Below are 17,661 nucleotides of genomic sequence, written 5' to 3' on the forward strand. Positions count from 1 at the left end.
CTTGTAAGAAGGGATAGGAAAGGCAAAATTACTTTTCACCAAATATCCTTTTCAACCTTTTGAATTTTTGTCCCATATACATGTACTAAAGAAAAAGGCTTAATGCTCACTCTTAAGAACTCATGGTAAAGTTGGAATTAAGACACAGAAACAAAAACTAATAAATAATCAGTGTGCATAAGGTACAACAAAGCAGGGGAGGGCATGATTAAGTCCACTGCTTGGATGGTCAAAAGAAGAATTTGTCACATGCACAATATTTATGCATAAAAATAAGCTATGAACGTACCTATGCCCTCAGACTTATTTATCCTAGAAATGTCTTTTCCTGACACACCAAAGTAAAGTAAAACTGTCAGACTCCCCACATTCTAGAAACCTCTTACCCTGTTATTGTTGACTCTGTAGACAGCAGAGCTGTCAGTGATGGAAGTCTGAGTGTCTCTGTAAAGGCCTGTTAACAACTGTAAAACAAAACAAAACAAAACACAATATGGGGGAGATGAGAGTAAACATATAAATAGCAAACCTAAAGAAAGTAACTTTGCTCTAACTCTCCTAGGTGTAAGGTCAAATAAACGAATGTTGCTTGCAATAGCTGAAAAGGACCATATTAGTTTTTTTTTTCTTTCTTTCTTTGCTTGTAGAAAAATCTTATTAATTGCAAACTTCATTCCCCTCTCCTTAACGAGAGGAGAGGGATAACTATTATTTTTAAACTATTATTTTCAAATAATAGTTTCAAATGGTTAGTGGCCAAATTTACCGACCTTCCATCAACATTTACAATCATCAAAGTGGAAAGGAAATAATTTACACTCTCAAAAAGAAGAGTAATAAGAAGAAAACCTCTGCTACTCTCTGTAGCAAAAACCAAACATTTAAAAATACTACGTGGACTCAAAATAAATATTAGTGAAAAGAAGCCTAAGTAGCCAATAGGCAGAAGAAGAATCACCCTTTAAAAAAGTTTCTTTGACAAAGTCTCAGAGAATTATACACTCTATACACATTACTGCCCTCTATCTCTTCAGCTGTTCTGGCATCCTTAGCCATGACATGAAGGTAGTTAGTATATAAAACCCTTAAATGGGATAAGGGTTAAATGTCAGTATCTGGCAAGTACAAGAGAATAGAAATGGTCAAGAAATTCCAGTTTAAGAGTTTTTCAAGAGTCTTTTCGTCCCACCAAGTGATTCAAGAATTAACTCCCCAACTTGTCAGCACAGCTTCTTTTCCCAAAGTACACCTCACAGGAATAATGGGGCACCCTAAAATTTCCTATCAAGTTTAAGAGAGGTGTAAATCAAAGCATTTACTCTGACAAAAAGCAATGTTTTCCCGGAGTCACAAAGGCCAACAAGAAGAACAGCTCTTTGACTGCTCCTTCTGCTACGGATGAACTTCCAGAACACTGTGGAAGAGAGAAAAACAACCAAAATTATGCCTTGATTATCAACAATATGCATGTATGGTTGGGCTGTGGGAAATTAAGTCTACCACAGAACACTTCATTCACCTGCAACTTACTTCCATTGTTATTACCACCATTATAATCATTATTGTTTTAGGGACTCCGCTGAGTGCCTGCCACTATCAACTGTCAATTTTTCTAATTCTGCACCCCCTACACCGACGGCGTACTCCTCAAGCGCAATCTTGCTTATTAGCTTTAAATCCCCAGCGCCCAGCTCGCAAACATAGGACGCTCAAACTTGGAGCGACGACCATTTGAGTCTTCGTAGCAAGAGCAATAGAAGGGAGAGAACCGCGCGCTCAGGCAGAAGAGGGACTAGTAACGCTGCGCTGCTCCTGCTGCTTCAGGCAGGAGGGCAGGTTGGTATAAGGGGTGAGTCCCCCTCTCTAGACGCCCCCCAGGTGCCATGTCCGTTCCGCGTCCGCGGTCTGCACAAGCCCAGTCCAAGCTCGGATCCCCGCCAGCCCTGCACCCGCCATATCTACCGGCCGCCTCTTTACCCAGCGTCAGCAGCACCGCGACGAGCGCCACCACGACTGACAGCAGCGTCGGGTCCCTCTGCCGCAGTTCCTGCCGCAAGGAGTCCAGGTAGAGCTGGAAGGCGCCCCCAACACTGTCGCCATTCCCCATCCGCCGGGAGTCCGCGGAAGCCATAGCTGAGCTCTTGCTACCCGGCACCACAAAAGCAACGTGGCCCTCGTCTCTGCGCGGGCGTCCGAAGCGGAGCATCACGGGAGTGGTAGTTCCTAAGTTATATTTCCTCCTTCGGAGGCCGGGATACCGAAGGTCCTGATGGTAGTTGTAGTTCTCTTGGACACTGCGCTCCCGCCGAAAGACTGAGCTGCCAGACACAGGTATGAGTGACACGCTTATCCTTTAAGATATGAGTCAGATATCGCCGCTCTCTTCATGGTTGTTGACAAAATGATGAATGAATAAAATGAATGGCTCAAGAAATCTCTGCTGAGGATTTCTAGTCGCTCCCTTCGTGAGGTGAAGTGTCTTGTGAGGAACTCAAGCATTACACAAACATTTCATCGGAAAATCACGTGGCACGAGGTGTGACAGAAGATGTAAGGTGCGGTGTGGGAATGCAGAAAGGGGCGCCTAGTCCACATGGGTTCAGAGAAAAGCTCCCGGAGGAAAACGACAGGAACTGAGCCATGACGCATGAGTTAGCCTCTGCAGGCGAAACAGGAGAAAGGGTGCTCTGTGCAGAAGAAAAGAGCAATTCAGTGTCCCTGCACTGTAAATCCAGGTCTGCAACTGAGATACCTACGTTAAGGGAAGCAGCCAGGAAAGTCAATGGGAGGGGCAGGGCCTGTTGAAAACTGTCACTCCTGCCCTAAGGGGGCAGCCACCACTCTGCCAGGCAGGTATGTGGGAGCAAGGTGGCCAGTTCTTCAGTTTTTCAAGAGAAGCCAGAAAGAAAGGTTTTTAAGGGAAATTTTCCACTTTTTAAATTTCAGCAAGTAATGAAAACTTGTAGCCCAAATAAAACACCTCATCGGGTCAGAAGTAGCCGGCCTAGGGGCTGCCAGTTTGCAGTCTCTGTCATTAAGCAGGTGTCATTTCAGCAGAAGTGGCAGGAGATGAAGCAGGAAATGTTGGCAAAAACCAGACATGAAGGGACTGTGTGCTATGCTGAGGAACCTAGACTTTATCTAGAGTGCAATAAGAAGTTTCAGTTGGGAGTGACATAGATGACTGGCAGATCAATGGAGAACTATGGTTTGAGAGAGAAAAGACTGGGGGCAGGGAGACCAGCTGGGGCTGTTGCAGTGTTTTGGCAAATGATGCACAGGGTCTGAACCAGGGAAATGTGGAAAGTGGAAAGGAGGGCACAGACATGAGAGATATTTAGAAGGAAAATATATAGGATTTAGTGATTAATTGGATAAGCTGAGTTAAGGAGAAGGAGAGCTATCAAAACTGCATCTGAAGCTCTTGGTGTGTGTTGCTGGGAAGATCAAAGTGCTTAACGTGAATTAGAGAACTCAGTTGAAGGGTCTTTGGAGCTGGGGACATAGCCAGGATGAAAACTGCCTCTTTTGTGGATATGGATTTTCCGGTGCCTCTGGGAAGTCTGAAATCGTACATCAAGCAGGTGATACAGTAAACAAATGTGAAGTCAGCAATAGGTGCTAGATTTTCATTTGGAAGTCATATATGTAAACAAGTGGTCATTAACTTGTGGAGAGCATGAGGAGTGAGGAGGAGAGGGAACCCCACAAAGAAGCCTGAGAAGGGAGGGTCAGCGACACAGGAGTAAAACGTGTCCTGGAAGTGGCCGGCAGCATCTCTGCAGCAGAGGTTGAAGGCTTGAGTGAAAAGCGAGCTCAGGGGAAACAGCGGGGAGGGGCAGGGGGAGACAAGGTAATGAGGATAATTGCTCACATTAATGAGTGGTTGCTAGAGCCAGGCATTGTTCTCAATACTTTAAATTTATTAATTTGTTTAATCCTCACAATGACCCATTAACCCAATTTTACAGAGGGCAAAGTGAGACAGGGGTTGAGTAACCTACCCACTGGTTCCAGGCAATCGGGCTCCTTTATGCTTTACTATATGCTCTAACACAGTAAAATTCATTTTCCAGGCATTTCATTGATAAAGGTAGGCAACAGGGACTCCAGATTAAGGAAAGATGTTTAGGATGGGAGGTTAAAGTTAGTAAACCAACTACTATATTTTAAATTAGCATTATGAATTTAAACTGTCAGAACTGACAGTAATCTTACCACATTCTATTTCTTTTCTTTCTTATGGTCCTGATCCCTGCTCTGTATCCACCACCCAACACACACACACACACACACACACACACACACACACACACACACACACACAGTTCCTTTATAATAACTTCTGTTAGGGACTAAAAATGCAGGGAAGGAGGAAGGGCCAGGCACGGAGAACACCTACCAGAAATGTCCTCAGTGTATAGGGATTTTTAGTCAGAGCTATGTGAGTGAACAAGTGCTGTGTTGGTGGTGAAATTTGGGAATAAGGAAGCAGGGGTTTGATAAGACATGGTCATACTGTTTTTCAATTTGTTTCCTGCATATTATGAAGGCAGAAGAAACGTGCACACCTTCGACCCTCGTGTTAGAAGGTGGTGCTGCCATTCTCAGTAATGAGAGAGCAGGAGAGAATGGCGTCGGAGGCTTCCTGTCCTCTCAAGTCTCTGCCTCAGGGACTCCGCAGGCTCCCAGGAGCTCTGTGGGGATGGATGTCAAGGAAGGATGTGCAGACACTGACTGCTGCTGGCTGAAAGTGCTCTGCTCCCTGATTCTAACAGCAGATGGAGAGTTACAACAAAACCAACATAGACAATGTTTTCTTCTCTTCCATTAATTAAAATGTCTCATTCACTGGATGCATTTTTCTCTCCTGTTCCCAGCAGCTCCAAATCACAATGGAACCTATCTCAGACTCAAGGACACCAATCATGTGATTCCCCTACTCTGGCTTATCTCTTTAACTATGTTTCTTTGAAAAAATGGAGGATTTTTAAAAAAAGAATTAAAATGAGACATTTATTATATTAAAAACTCAATATAATAATGAAATAATGAAAGATCAAAGAAGAAAGACACAAATCACCTTAGTTTTTATACCAGTAGTATCTGGTGAACATGATTTCAGACATTTCTCTGTACAGATATACTGACAAGAAGGCAGTCTAGAGGGAGGAATAAATAAAAATAGACAGAAATTATTTTCAGAGACTATAATATGCCTTGCTGTGTTCACAGTCCCTAGAACAGTGCCTGGATGATGGTAGGTACTCAGTGCATTGTTGATAAAATTAGATTTCTTGGCTCATTGCAATAAGACCACACGCCAGAGGACTGGTGGGGCAACTCACCAAACAAAGGAAAAGCAAGAATTATTATAGGATTTGAGGTGAGGGTGGAGTTTAGGTGGATATTACATAAAGCAGAGTGTTGCTAGACGCAAAGCAAAGCAGGGCTGTATGTAAAAAGGTGAACATCAGGTCTGGTCTGCAAAGTGGACCCAGGGTCTGTTTCCTTGGTTACCAGAAAGTTGAGAGATGTGGACTGTTGTGTTCAGAAGCCCCTACCTGCAGCTGTTCCCCAGAGTGTAAATAGAGGAGTTAGGAAACAAAGGGGCAAACTGGAGAGTTGTTTAGAAGGCAAAATCAGCAGAACTTGCTGACATTGGATGTGGAATGAGGGGAAAGAGTGAATTGAAATTTGACTCCTCAGTTTATGACTCCTGTGAGTGGGTAGCAGACCATGTCTTTACCCGGTATGAAATATATGGAAACAATAGTTGGATTAGGGAAGCAGGAGAGAGAAGGGGTAAGATGATCACCTCACTTTTCTGTCTGTTGGGCTTCCGATTGCTGCGCGAACTCTACCGTATAGATGCACAGGCAGGCGGAGGTGTGAGTGTGGGATGCTGGAAACAGGGGTGAGCACAGTAGATGTAGATGCCCAGGAGTCATTCTCATTGCTTACGGAGGGCCTGGAAAAGCACTGGATCAAGAGAAGAACCCCGGGAAGATTACCCTACTTTTCAGAACTGGTAAGGTGAGCCCACAGTAAGACCACAAGAGGACAGAGAGGTAGGAACCAAAGCGAAGAGCTGCTGTGTCAGAGAAGCTGGGAGAGGGTTCCAAGGAAGGGTGAGTGGTCAGCCATATCAAGTTAGTAAACAGACTCAAGGATGAAAGAACAAGTTGGTTTTCACAGCTGGCAGGTGGGTGGTAACCTTGACCCGAGTAGCTGCAGGGATGTGAGTAGAGCAGAAGACGGATTTCTCTGTGTTCAGCCATTAATAACCAGTGAGGGGTGGGAAGGATAAGCCTCCACCTTTCAGGAGCTCCACTAAGAATGGGAGGAGACAGGGCAGTGACTGCCATGGGAGGCGGGGTCAAGCTATGGTTTTTAGCAAGAAGAGTTTCCAGTGATTCACTTTTCCAAGCAGTAAGAGTCAGGACTTCACATATACCTGATGAAATTTATGAAAAATATTTTAAATGTGTAAATCGTCTATATTCTTTTTCTGTACTGCCTTGAACGTTCCATCTCAATACTTACTCTGCATCCTCCTTCCTTCCCCTTCCCCAGCAACACACACACACACACACACACACACACACACACACACACACACACACACACCACACACAGCCTTATACACTTGATTATATTATAATGACCATGCAGACCCCTTTTAGAAAGAATTCCTACTTGGTCTGTACCCAGGAGGTATGGCTATGGGAAAGAGCAAATGAATCTTGAGCTGTGAAGGAAGGGCTAGTTGCACATGTATTTAGTCCTTCCAGACCAAACATTTAGGGAAAAAAATGAAGTTTTTAAAAAAATAAGACCAATAATAACTTTTATTTTTATTTTGTCCCGCAGAGGTGCCACCACCAAACTGAAGGCAACCAAACCACTCAGACCAGCAAAACCAGGGGAAGCTTATGGGTCCAGTGAGCTCCCATCTCCATCAGGTGGTGGCCCCACTCTTGGATTTTAAGCTCTGTGGAAACTGCAGGCTTCCAGGAGTTCTGTGGGGACAGAGCAGAGGGGTAGGACAGTTAATATCTACGTATATTTATTTTCTGTTAAGTGAATCAGCAGTTAAGCCTGATACAAAAGTGCTCAGACCCGTTACCCTGCTCTTCTGATGGATGGACCTGGCCGTTCTCCTAGTGGCCTCCTCCTCCTGCCTGCGCAGCTCCTGTGCCTACAGCAGGCAGAGTCTCACACCAAGAATGGTAACAGGATTTCCCTGCCCTACATCATCCCCCATCTTGTGTCTTACGGACAGGGCTCACACGCCTGAGTCCATGTGGCTGGAACGAGCCTGGGAGGACTGTCCTCTCTGATCCAAGTGAGGAACTAACATAACGAGATGCACTAAGTACCCAGCACGTGCCAGTTTCCGTCCTGGGAGCTGGGGATGGAGCAGGGTACAGCAGGGCCAGAGTCTCCGCCCCCTCACAGACTATATAGGTTAGGTAAATACAACCTGGGTACCCAGAACAGTGGCCATGGATCCTTCCTTATACCAGAATTATGTGGGCAGCTGTTAAAATGCAGAAACCCTGAACCTGGCACAGACTTGCTGAATCAGTATCCCCAGGGCCTGGGAATCAGTATCTTAAGGACTGTGGCTTATGGACCTGCACTCTGCAGTTGAAGAATAACCTCCCTATAGCTACATGGTATTCTCCCACATCTTCCAAATGATTCTAAGTCATTAAATGATGTGCAACATAGCTATAGTACAAAGGTGTGTTTTACTGTATTCTAATTCTTAGAAAACTGGTGTTCTAGATAAGTACAGGCATACCTCATTTTATTGTGCTTCGCTTTATTGCACTTCACAGATGTTGTGTTTTTTACAAATTGAAGGTTTGTGGTAACCCTGCATCAAGCAAGTCTACTGGCGCCATTTTCCCAATAACATTTGCTAACTTCATGTCTCTATGTCACATTTTGGTAATTCTTGAAATATTTCAGACTTTTTCATTATTATTATATATTTGTTATGGTGATCCGTGGTCAGTAATCTTTGGTGTTACTATTGTTCATTGATTTGGGGCACCACAAGCCATGCCCATTAACATAGCAAACTTAATCGATAAATGTTGTATGTGTTCTGACTGCTCCACCAGCACAACAATATTGAAATTAGGCCAGTTAATAACCCTACACTGGCCTCTACATGTTCAAGTGAAAGGCAGAGTTGCACATCTTTCACTTTAAATCAAGAGCTAGATGTGATTAAACTTAGTGAGGAAGGCCTGTCCAAAGCCAAGCTGGGCGTCTTGTGCCAAACAGTTGGCCAAGTTGTGGACACAAAGGAAAAGTTCTTGAAGCAAGTTAAAAGTGCTGCTCCAGTGGACACAGAAATGATAAGAAACAGCCTTATTCCTGATATGGGGAAAGTTTTAGTGGCCTAGATAAAGGATCAAACCAGCCACAGCATTCCCTTAAGCTAAAGCCTAATCCAGAGCAAGGCCCTAACTCTCTTCAGTTCTGTGAAGGCTGAGAGAGGTGAGGAAGCTGCAGGAGAAATGTCTGAAGCCAGCAGAGGTTGGTTCATGAGGTTTAAGGAAAGAAGCCATCTCCATAACATAAAAGTACAAGGTGAAGCAGCAAATGCTGATGTAGAAGCTACAGCAAGTTACACAGAAGACCTACCTAAGATAGTTAATGAAGGTGGCTACACTAAACAACAGATTTTCCATGTAGACAAAACAGCCTTCTATTGGAAGAAGATACCGTCTAGGACTTTCATAGCTAGAGAGGAGAAGTCAATGCCTGGCTTCAAAGGTTCAAAGGACAGGCTGACTCTCTTGTTAGGGGCTAATGCAGCTGGTGACTTGAAGTTGAAGCCAATGCTCATTTACCATTTCAAAAATCCTAGGGCCCTTAAGAATTATGCTCAGTCTCCTCTGTATGTGCTCTATAAAGGGAACAAAAAAGCCTGGATGACAGTACATCTGTTTAAAATATAGTTTACTGAATATTTTAAGCCTACTATTGAGACCTACTGCTCAGAAAAAAGATTCCATTCAAAATATGACTGCTCACTGACAATGTACCTGGTAACCCAAGAGCTCTGATGGAGATGTACAAGATTAATGTTGTTTTCATGTCTGCTAACACAACATCCATTCTGCAACCCATGGTTCAAGGAGTCATTCTGACTCTCAAGTCTCATTATGAAAGAAATATATTCCATAAGGCTATAGCTGCCATAGATAGTGATTCCTCTGATGGGTCTGGGAAAAGTCAAATGAAAACCTTCTGGAAAGGATTCCTCATTCTAGATGCCATTAAGAACATTTGTGATTCATGGAGAAAGGTCAAAATATCATCATGAAAAGGAGTTTGAAAGAAGTTGATTCCATTCCTCATAGGTGACTATAAGGGGTTCAAAACTTCAGTGGAGGAAGTAACTGCAGATGTGGTGGAAATAGCAAGAGACCTAGAATTAGAAGAGGAGCCTGAAGATGTGACTGACTTGCTGCAATCTCATGATAAAACTTTAATGAATAAGGAGTTGCTTCTCATGCATGAGCAAAGAGAGTGGTTTCTTGGGATGACATCTACTCATGGTGAAGATGCTGTGAAGATTGTTGAAAGGACAGCAAAGGATTTAGAATATTATATAAACTTAGTTGATAAACTAATGGCAGGGCTTGAGAGGATGGAACTCCAATTTGGAAAGAAGTTCGGCTGTGGGTAAAATGCTATCAAACAGCATTGCATGCTACAGAGAAATCGTTCATAAAAGAAGAGTCAATTGATGGGGCAAGCTTAATTGTCGTCTTATTTTCAGAAATTGCCAGTCACCTCAGCCCTCAGCAACCACCACCCTGATCAGTCAGCAGCCATCACCATCGAGGTAAGACCCTCCACCCGCAAAGAGATTATGACTTGCTGAAGGCTCAGATGATGGTTAGCATTTTTTAGCAATAAAGTATTTTTTAATTAAGGTACGTACATTGTTAGACACTTTTTAGACATAATGCTATTGCACACTTTATACTGTAGTATAAACATAACTTTTATATGCACTGGAAAATCAAAAACTTCATATGTCTTGCTTTATTGCAATATTCCTTTATTGCAGTAGTCTGAAACTGAACCTGCAATATCTCCGAGGTATGCCTGTGGTGTGTATGGCAACTTTAGAGTTACTGGAACTTATCATTGTTCAAGCTCTCAAGAGCAGCACCATGTAAAAGAGCTCTCTGCAATGCTGGAAATGTTCTCTCTGCTCATCTATGTGGAGAGACATGTATCTATTGAGCACTTGAATTATGGCTAGTGTGACTGAGGAACTAAATTTAAAATTTTGTTTAATACTAATACAAATTTAAATACCCACATGTAGCTAGAGGCTACCATCTTGAACAAGGCAGCACTGTATAAAAAGGTGTGTAGAGCAGAGTAATTGGCATGGGCACATAACTCTCTTCCTTTTCTTAGGAATAGCATGGAATTCTACATGTCCAGGCAGTCACTACCTCAGTGCCTTCAGCCCGTGTCCCCTTACAATCAGCCCGTGCAAGTTAGCCTTTCATTCATGCTGGGATTGCATTGTTCCCTCAGCATTTCATCTTGTCCGTTCATCATCTCCTGGGGACTGCAGCCCACTCCTCCTTTTGTATCCAGCACCCAGAACCCCGCACATGTTCGCTTTGCAGACTCCCCAGTGCTGTTCTTCTTACTCACTTGAGGTTGAGCATTGTCTCAGGTTAGCCACAGCTGTGACATAGTCAGTTCCTAAGTAGGATTCATATGTTGTTCCTTCCTGAAGTCGAGCCAAACATTTAGTGTCACTCCTGAACAGAAGGTCCTTAGTTTCTGACTGGAACAAACAAAAACTGCTCGAGCAGTCATTTCCATTTTTTCCAAATTCATCCTGTCAAATGGACAGAAAGTGCATGAGGACCTGTGGCAAAGAGCTGCTGGGAACACATGGATGGGATGGAGGAGACTGGAAGCTGGGAACCAGCACTGGGAAGAAAGGGAAGCTGCAGAGGATGCCTCAGGATCTTTCCACATCCATCACCTGGCATTCATACAATTATGGACCACAAATCTGTGCTTCCATGAGGCCCCAAAGTCCTCTGTAGGGTCCATCCTGGTCCCATCTCCTTGGGGAAGTCCCTGCCTCCCACCCACTGCTGACTTCTCTGATCTATCTTCCTCACTTCATTGGCTATGGTCTTGGGGGCGGCTTCCAGGAAATGAGAGGGCAGAAGCATGTCCCTTTTAAGTATTATTGTCAAAGAAAATATTAAATATGAGCAACCCAGTGAGGAGTGGTACAGGTAGCTGTTAAAAGTTCATTTTTTTTTTTTTTTTTTTTTTTTTTTTTTTTTTGCGGTACGCGGGCCTCTCACTGTTATGGCCTCTCCCGTTGCGGAGCACAGGCTCCAGACGCGCAGGCTCAGCGGCCATGGCTCACGGGCACAGCCGCTCCGCGGCATGTGGGATCCTCCCGGACCGGGGCACAAACCCGCGTCCCCTGCATCGGCAGGCGGACTCTCAACCACTGCGCCACCAGGGAAGCCCTAAAAGTTCATATTTGACTTTTAAGTTCATGTGAACTTAAAAGTTCATCTTTGATCCTATCTTGCTAAGAGGCTCAACTCCTCCAGGCCTTCTAAGATTATAAGTGAAATAATGATTACAGAAAGTTTAGCATTCCATCTAGCTCTTAGGAAATGTTCATTAAATACTAATTATTAGTACCATTTACCTTCAGAGGACTCACAAAGGTATGCTATCTTAATTTTTAAAAGAAGCAAACCAATGGTGGATCAACGACAGGAAACTGTCACTGAGGGGAGGGTGGTGTTTGTGGGTGGAGGGGTCTTTAGGATTAGAATACTCAGGCAGTCTCTCTCCCCACAAGGCCAGCCCTGGGTTGGTTGTTTTCCCCAAAGGACAAGTTCCCTCAGGGTAGGTTCCTGGGTTCTTCTGCCTATTGGAATGGTTCTTAGTCTGCCTAAGCAAGAGAAACACAGTCCACATTTCATGACTTGTATCTAGAAGGGCTGGGAAATAGCATCAGTCACCTTCATTTTTAAAAAGGCAGAAGTGGGGAAAATGAGGGTACCACAGAGCAAGGTCAGGGTTGAGCTGGAAGGCAGCTACTTGGACCCTGGGACACGTGCATCAGATGGGGTCGGATCTCTAGTGAGCAGAAGATATAAGCAGAGCGAGGCCTGGGAGATCCAGTTCCACAATCCATGCCCTCCCAGTTCTAACTTCGAGGAAAATAATGCTGGGGTACAGGCTGGGACTCGGCTGGGAAATCCCCAAATAATCCACACGCACCCAAGAAGAAAGGGTTGGAGGCCCTGTCTGTGCCATACCTGCTGTATGTTTAATATTTCGCGAACACAAGCTGCCTTATCTTCCCGTGAGACCACAGCATGATTCGGGGCTCGGGCCAGGAAGCAAGCATCAGTGTCCTCCATAGGCTTCCTGGTTCCATCAGTGCACAGCAGCTCAAAATCATCCTCCTGCAGTGTTTTTGCCCATGCTTCAGGGTTTTTACCTGGGTACAGAAAGGGTGGGTCAGCCACAGTTTTGATCAAGGCACACCTCACTGGGGAGATGTGACCAACCCACTGGCGTGTGGGGAGCCTGGACCCAGTGGCCAGCAGGGGTTACAGTAATGTGGAGAGGAAGAGAGTTACCAGGAATTCCCAGAGACCACTCCTTTCAGTCTGCCCACCCAGCCAGGGGAGGGTGAACCACATTCTATGGATGATGTTCAAAATGATCTTCATTTCTACTAAATTCCAAAGCATTTGGAACTCCTGCTCCGGTGTAGAAAGAACGTGACCCTCTAAGCAGGTTTGTGCTATACCACCTGGCACTAGCAAGCAAAAGAACTTTCCCCAGAGGCCCTTTTGGAAGGGCCAAAGATTTCACTTTTATGAGTGAAATCTGGCTCACTCATACTAGTTCTATGTGGAATGCACGCATGCCTCTGTGCATACAGGTCCGTATCCTGTTCTCAGCCCCTTGCTTCATCTTTTCTGTATTATCTCTGAAAAAAGAACATCTCGCCCATTCTCAAGGTTTAAGCTCCTTCCTCCTAAGGCAATTCTCAAATAAGTTTTCCCGGTTTTTGCTTCTCTCCTAAAATACAGGATTGCAGTCTTTTTCTTAATTTAATTTTCTCATTTGATTGAAAAACTAATATATGAATGCAGTATTTTAAAAGTTTAAATTTATATAGAGAGTAAAAACATCCCTTTTCCTACACTCTCCAAAGGTACACTTTTGGTTTTTACAGAAAACTCCAAATTGCCTGCCTTTCCTCCCACCAGTACCTGCACATATCTTTGCTCACCTTTTAACATTTCCCCTTTCTTTTCTTACCCATCCCTCCAACTCAACACCTTCCAAGTGAAATCCATCCTTATTCTCTCCAAACCCATTCTGTTCTACTTAGTACTTTAAGCATTTATTCAGTACCATGTCCTCAGCCTTCTGCAAGACACAATCTTATTGGAGGGGGGAAATAGCACACATACCAAAATCAAAAATGCAGGGCACAGATAATAACATTTTGTATTTTGTGTAACACTCTCTAAACGCTGTGGGAGCTAGGGAACCAGCACAGTGAGAGCACATTAACTCAGGAAGGCTAGCTGGAGAAGGCAAGCTTTCAGGTGTGTCCTGTAACATGTGTAGGCCTGAGAGGAGGAGAGAGGAACACTTCTCTGTGAGGGGATGGAGGGCTCCGGTAAGACTCACGGACAGGTACGTGCCCAGTGTTCCTATTGCGTGGAGGAGAACAGCCCCACTGGAACAGAGTCTTGGGCAGTCAGGCTAAACATGCTCAGATCCTCGAGGCCCTGAGTGTGGGATGGAGTGTGGCACTTAGGTAGGAAGGAAAGTGGGTCTATGAGAACTTATGAATGGAAATCAATGTTAATGTGTGAGCCTGAAATAGGACAACTAGGAAAAATGAGATGGGAGGTGATTTGGTCTGGGTTAGGAGCAGTGGGCATCTAGAAGGGCATGATAAAAAATTTTCTTTCCACTATAAATAATGCTTGTTTACTGCAGCTAATTTGTAAAATGCTACATAGTTTGAGGAAGAAGACTTTGAAACCCAGTATAATCCCACAGCATTCACCTTCAACATTGGTGCATTACTTCTAGCCTCTTTTCTAGACTCATATGATGTGCAGACACATATCTATATAATTAGATCATACAGTCTCTATGCCTTTGTATCCTGGTTCTTCCATATCACAACATACCATAGAATTTAATGAATACATACATATTCCGAAGAAACAAAAAACATACTGACTGAGAAATTAACCTAGGCTCGACTGGCAGGGCATATAATAAAGACCTCCATGGGGACAGAGGCTGTGTGAAGAGGACTGGGTTTTGAGAGAAGTATGAGGAGTTTGGATTTATACAGGTTGAGGTTGCAGTGCCAGTGTACTTTGTACATAAAAATGACCACAGGGCAAACAGAGATCCTGGGATGTTATTTAGATGGGAGGTGGGCCTCCTCTATAAATTCCCCTCAGGAGGTAAGGCTTTTGGAGTCTTTGCAAAGAGAGTTGCGGCCTCGAGAGGGGAGCCCTCCTTGGAAGGGTACAAAGAGAAATCAAGGGATGACAAAGAACCAGCCTAGGGAAACACTCAGGTAGCAGGAAAAAGGACAGCCCTTAAAGGAAAAAGCAAAAGTAACAGGAGGGAAGCAAGAAAAATTAGCCAAACCAATTATTCCTTCAAGTAAGTACTTAGCAACTTCTGTGTGCCATGTACTATGGTTGGTGTTGGGATGTAAGAAGAGGAAAAAGGAGCTTCCTGTGGCCATAGTTTATTACAGAATGTGATGAATTCAATAATAAGAGCAATATGGACAGAGGATTCTGTTGTGGGATGGAGGTGTGCCATTGGCGAAGGCGTCTTAGAGGAGTTGGTCCTGCACTAGTTCATTCTAAATGAGTTGTTAGAAAAATCTGAGGTTGAGTAAAGGGACGTGAGGGAGGGAGGGAAGTGGTAGCTGCCTGACTTTAGCTGTGGAATATGAGCAGTTAGTGATAGAGAGTTGGGCAGGTGGAGTACTCATCCTTACTGACATTTAAAAAATTTTTGTCTTGTTTGTTAATGTCATGGCCATCTAATATTCACCCACTAGTTTTAGTACCCACTGATGATCCTTGCTTGAATCAATTATTACCATCGTGGTTGCCAAATGATAGTTTTTTAACTTCATAATTATTTCTGCATCTGTAATTAGCATTCTACAATAAGGAAGATATTTCCCTTATACTCGTTTGTTTAATCAGGATGGACTTATGCATTCCTATTTTATTCAATGGGTTATTATTTCTTACTACTATTATTATTTCTTTTACAGCTCAAAATGTCCCAGATTTGGCCAGTGGAGGGCTTTCACAGTGGCTTCTATGTGCTTTGATACGTCCCATCTCTCTGAGCTCTTCAGCATGAAGTTCCAGGTTCACCTTATACTTTTCCTGCCCCAGCCACAGAATCAGCTGTTTTTCCAAGGGGCCTCGGTTCCTTCTATTGGAGAATGGTTCTAGAAGCCAAGGTCTTGGTGCTCATTTCTACAGGGGTGCCACTGTCTGTATGTTTTTCCCAGTGGACCTATAATATATTTAAATAGATATTGGACCTAGAAATATGAGAAATAGTTATAAAGGACCTTTTGGGGATAACTCACAGAATTTGAATAGGGACTGTGGACGTGATGAGTATTAAATCCACGTTAGTGTAAATTTCCTGATCTTGCTAATTGTAATGTACGTATGAGAGAAAAAGTCCTGGTTCTTAGGAAATGTGCACTGAAGTATTTAGGGGAAAGGAGGCACAGTGCCTGCACCTGTAGGAAGGTTCCTGGGAGAGACTCAGGGCCACTGGGAAGCCCATGGTCCTTACCATTCTACCTATCCAAGCGAACACTTCTCTCTTCACCGAACAAACAGATTGAGAATCAGAGCTCTGGACCCTGACAGAGTCCATAACACTTCCACAAAGACATCCTGAACACAAGTGAACCAGCGACCCTGATTTATGGGGACAAAGGTTATGCACGTACCACCAGTGTTCTCTCTGACAGTCTGGTCCTTCACAAAGGCCACGTCTCCCTTCTCAACCAGACACCTGCAGAGTCCCAGACAGGGAGAGAGAAGAAAAGAGGTCAGAGACACATCTGTCATTCAGAAAGGCCACCTTATAGATCCAGGGCTGGCCATCTGATATCAGCAATTGTGATTCCCATTTGATCACTAATCTATTGTCACTGATCTTACATATTACTAATGTAAGTAATAAAAAGAAAACAAAACCTCTGATATGCTTTGTAGTTATACAATCTCACTTCTACACACTAAATTCTAAATTCTGGCCCAGTTTCTCCAACAGAGCTACGTCCGTTTCCTAGCTTCAACACAGATACTAGAGGGAAAACACAGTTTTCCCTCAAGGTGATTCCTTACTCACAGTCTCCTTGTAAAATTGGAAACTTGTGGGCTGTGAATTGTTCTTACTCTAACTCACAAGCTGGTTGTACCTGGAAAATTGGGATAATCTTTGTTTTTCCTTCCCTAGTGAGAATTTTAGTTACAATACCACCATCATTGTGAAGTTGATGGATTCATGAACTACTAAATGACACAGGCCCAAGTCAGACAGGATAGTTAAAAACTAATAAGGTCGTAAAGTGCACAGTTGTCTCTTTAAAAATGATAAAGACTCCATGAGCTAGAAATGTAACCAAAGATGTAGAAATCATGTACTTTCCTTTTGTATTGATATATTTCCATGGTTGTAGGTTCCCCCAGAGGTGAATGGAAGAGCATGAGCCAGATGCTTGACTCCTGTGTTTATTCAATTATGGTAGGGTTTCCTCACCTGGCACTAGTGACGTTAGGGGCCAGATAATTCTTTGTTGTAGGGTGCTGTCCTACGCATGTAGGATGTTTAGCAGCCTCTCCCGGTTAGATGCCAGTAGCACCCCCCAACTCCACTGATAATCAAAAACATCTCCAGACACTGCCAAATGTCCCCTGAGGGGCAAATCACCCCCCGCTGAGAACTTCTGACCTATACCATACCGCCAGTCTTTGCTGTCTATGACAGCCAGGTCAGGAGACCATGTCCTGGAGGGACCTGGATGCCTCTTCTCACAGGTTTCTATTTATGTTTGTAAATGTGACACCCTAACATGCAGGACTAATGGGATAGGAATGTAAGAATCTCACCTGTGTTCCTAAAAAGGAATCTCATCAGGGCTGGGATTACTATTATTTTTGTATGAGGATTATAATACTCACCTGAAAGCCCCTGTATAGCCATAGTATCTCTCATGGTTGCTGGGAAGACACTCCCTTCCCGGAACGCCTTCTGAGCCAATGCACAGAGCACAGAGACTGGAATTTCGCAGAGACCCAGGGGCACAGCCTTCACTGAAAAATTTATCTGTGCAGAAGGATAAGAGAAAGTCAGCTCTTCCTGAGTCAATGTCAGTGGCCTTTACCTAACACATCACAGGTGTGTATGGCCCAGGATAGGTAGAACATACTCGTTATGTGACCTGCCATCAACTCAGGACCTGCCAGGGTATAGGCTTTGAAAGGAAACTTAATTGAGGCTGGGAACCATTACAAG

At 43.9% G+C, this 17,661-nt stretch overlaps 2 protein-coding genes across 2 annotated transcripts in view; both read right to left on the bottom strand.

Moving 5' to 3' along the window:
• SRPRB (SRP receptor subunit beta) overlaps window positions 1-2,206 on the bottom strand; it is a 36,674-nt gene extending 34,468 nt beyond the window's left edge. The window contains exons 1-3 of the mRNA XM_055086902.1: window positions 1,978-2,206; window positions 1,320-1,414; window positions 387-464 (exon numbers count right to left, since the gene is read on the bottom strand). Coding sequence (XP_054942877.1) covers window positions 387-464; window positions 1,320-1,414; window positions 1,978-2,206 — 402 coding nt within the window. The remainder of the gene's footprint in view (window positions 1-386; window positions 465-1,319; window positions 1,415-1,977) is intronic.
• Window positions 2,207-6,850: 4,644 nt separating this feature from the next.
• LOC102991296 (serotransferrin) overlaps window positions 6,851-17,661 on the bottom strand; it is a 33,830-nt gene continuing 23,019 nt past the window's right edge. The window contains exons 13-17 of the mRNA XM_007110253.3: window positions 17,328-17,472; window positions 16,091-16,155; window positions 12,360-12,544; window positions 10,708-10,897; window positions 6,851-7,022 (exon numbers count right to left, since the gene is read on the bottom strand). Of these exons, the coding sequence (XP_007110315.2) occupies window positions 6,988-7,022; window positions 10,708-10,897; window positions 12,360-12,544; window positions 16,091-16,155; window positions 17,328-17,472 (620 nt within the window). The 3' untranslated portion in view covers window positions 6,851-6,987. The remainder of the gene's footprint in view (window positions 7,023-10,707; window positions 10,898-12,359; window positions 12,545-16,090; window positions 16,156-17,327; window positions 17,473-17,661) is intronic.

The sequence above is a fragment of the Physeter macrocephalus genome, chromosome 1, assembly GCF_002837175.3.
Source record: "Physeter macrocephalus isolate SW-GA chromosome 1, ASM283717v5, whole genome shotgun sequence".
NCBI lineage: Eukaryota > Metazoa > Chordata > Mammalia > Artiodactyla > Physeteridae > Physeter > Physeter macrocephalus.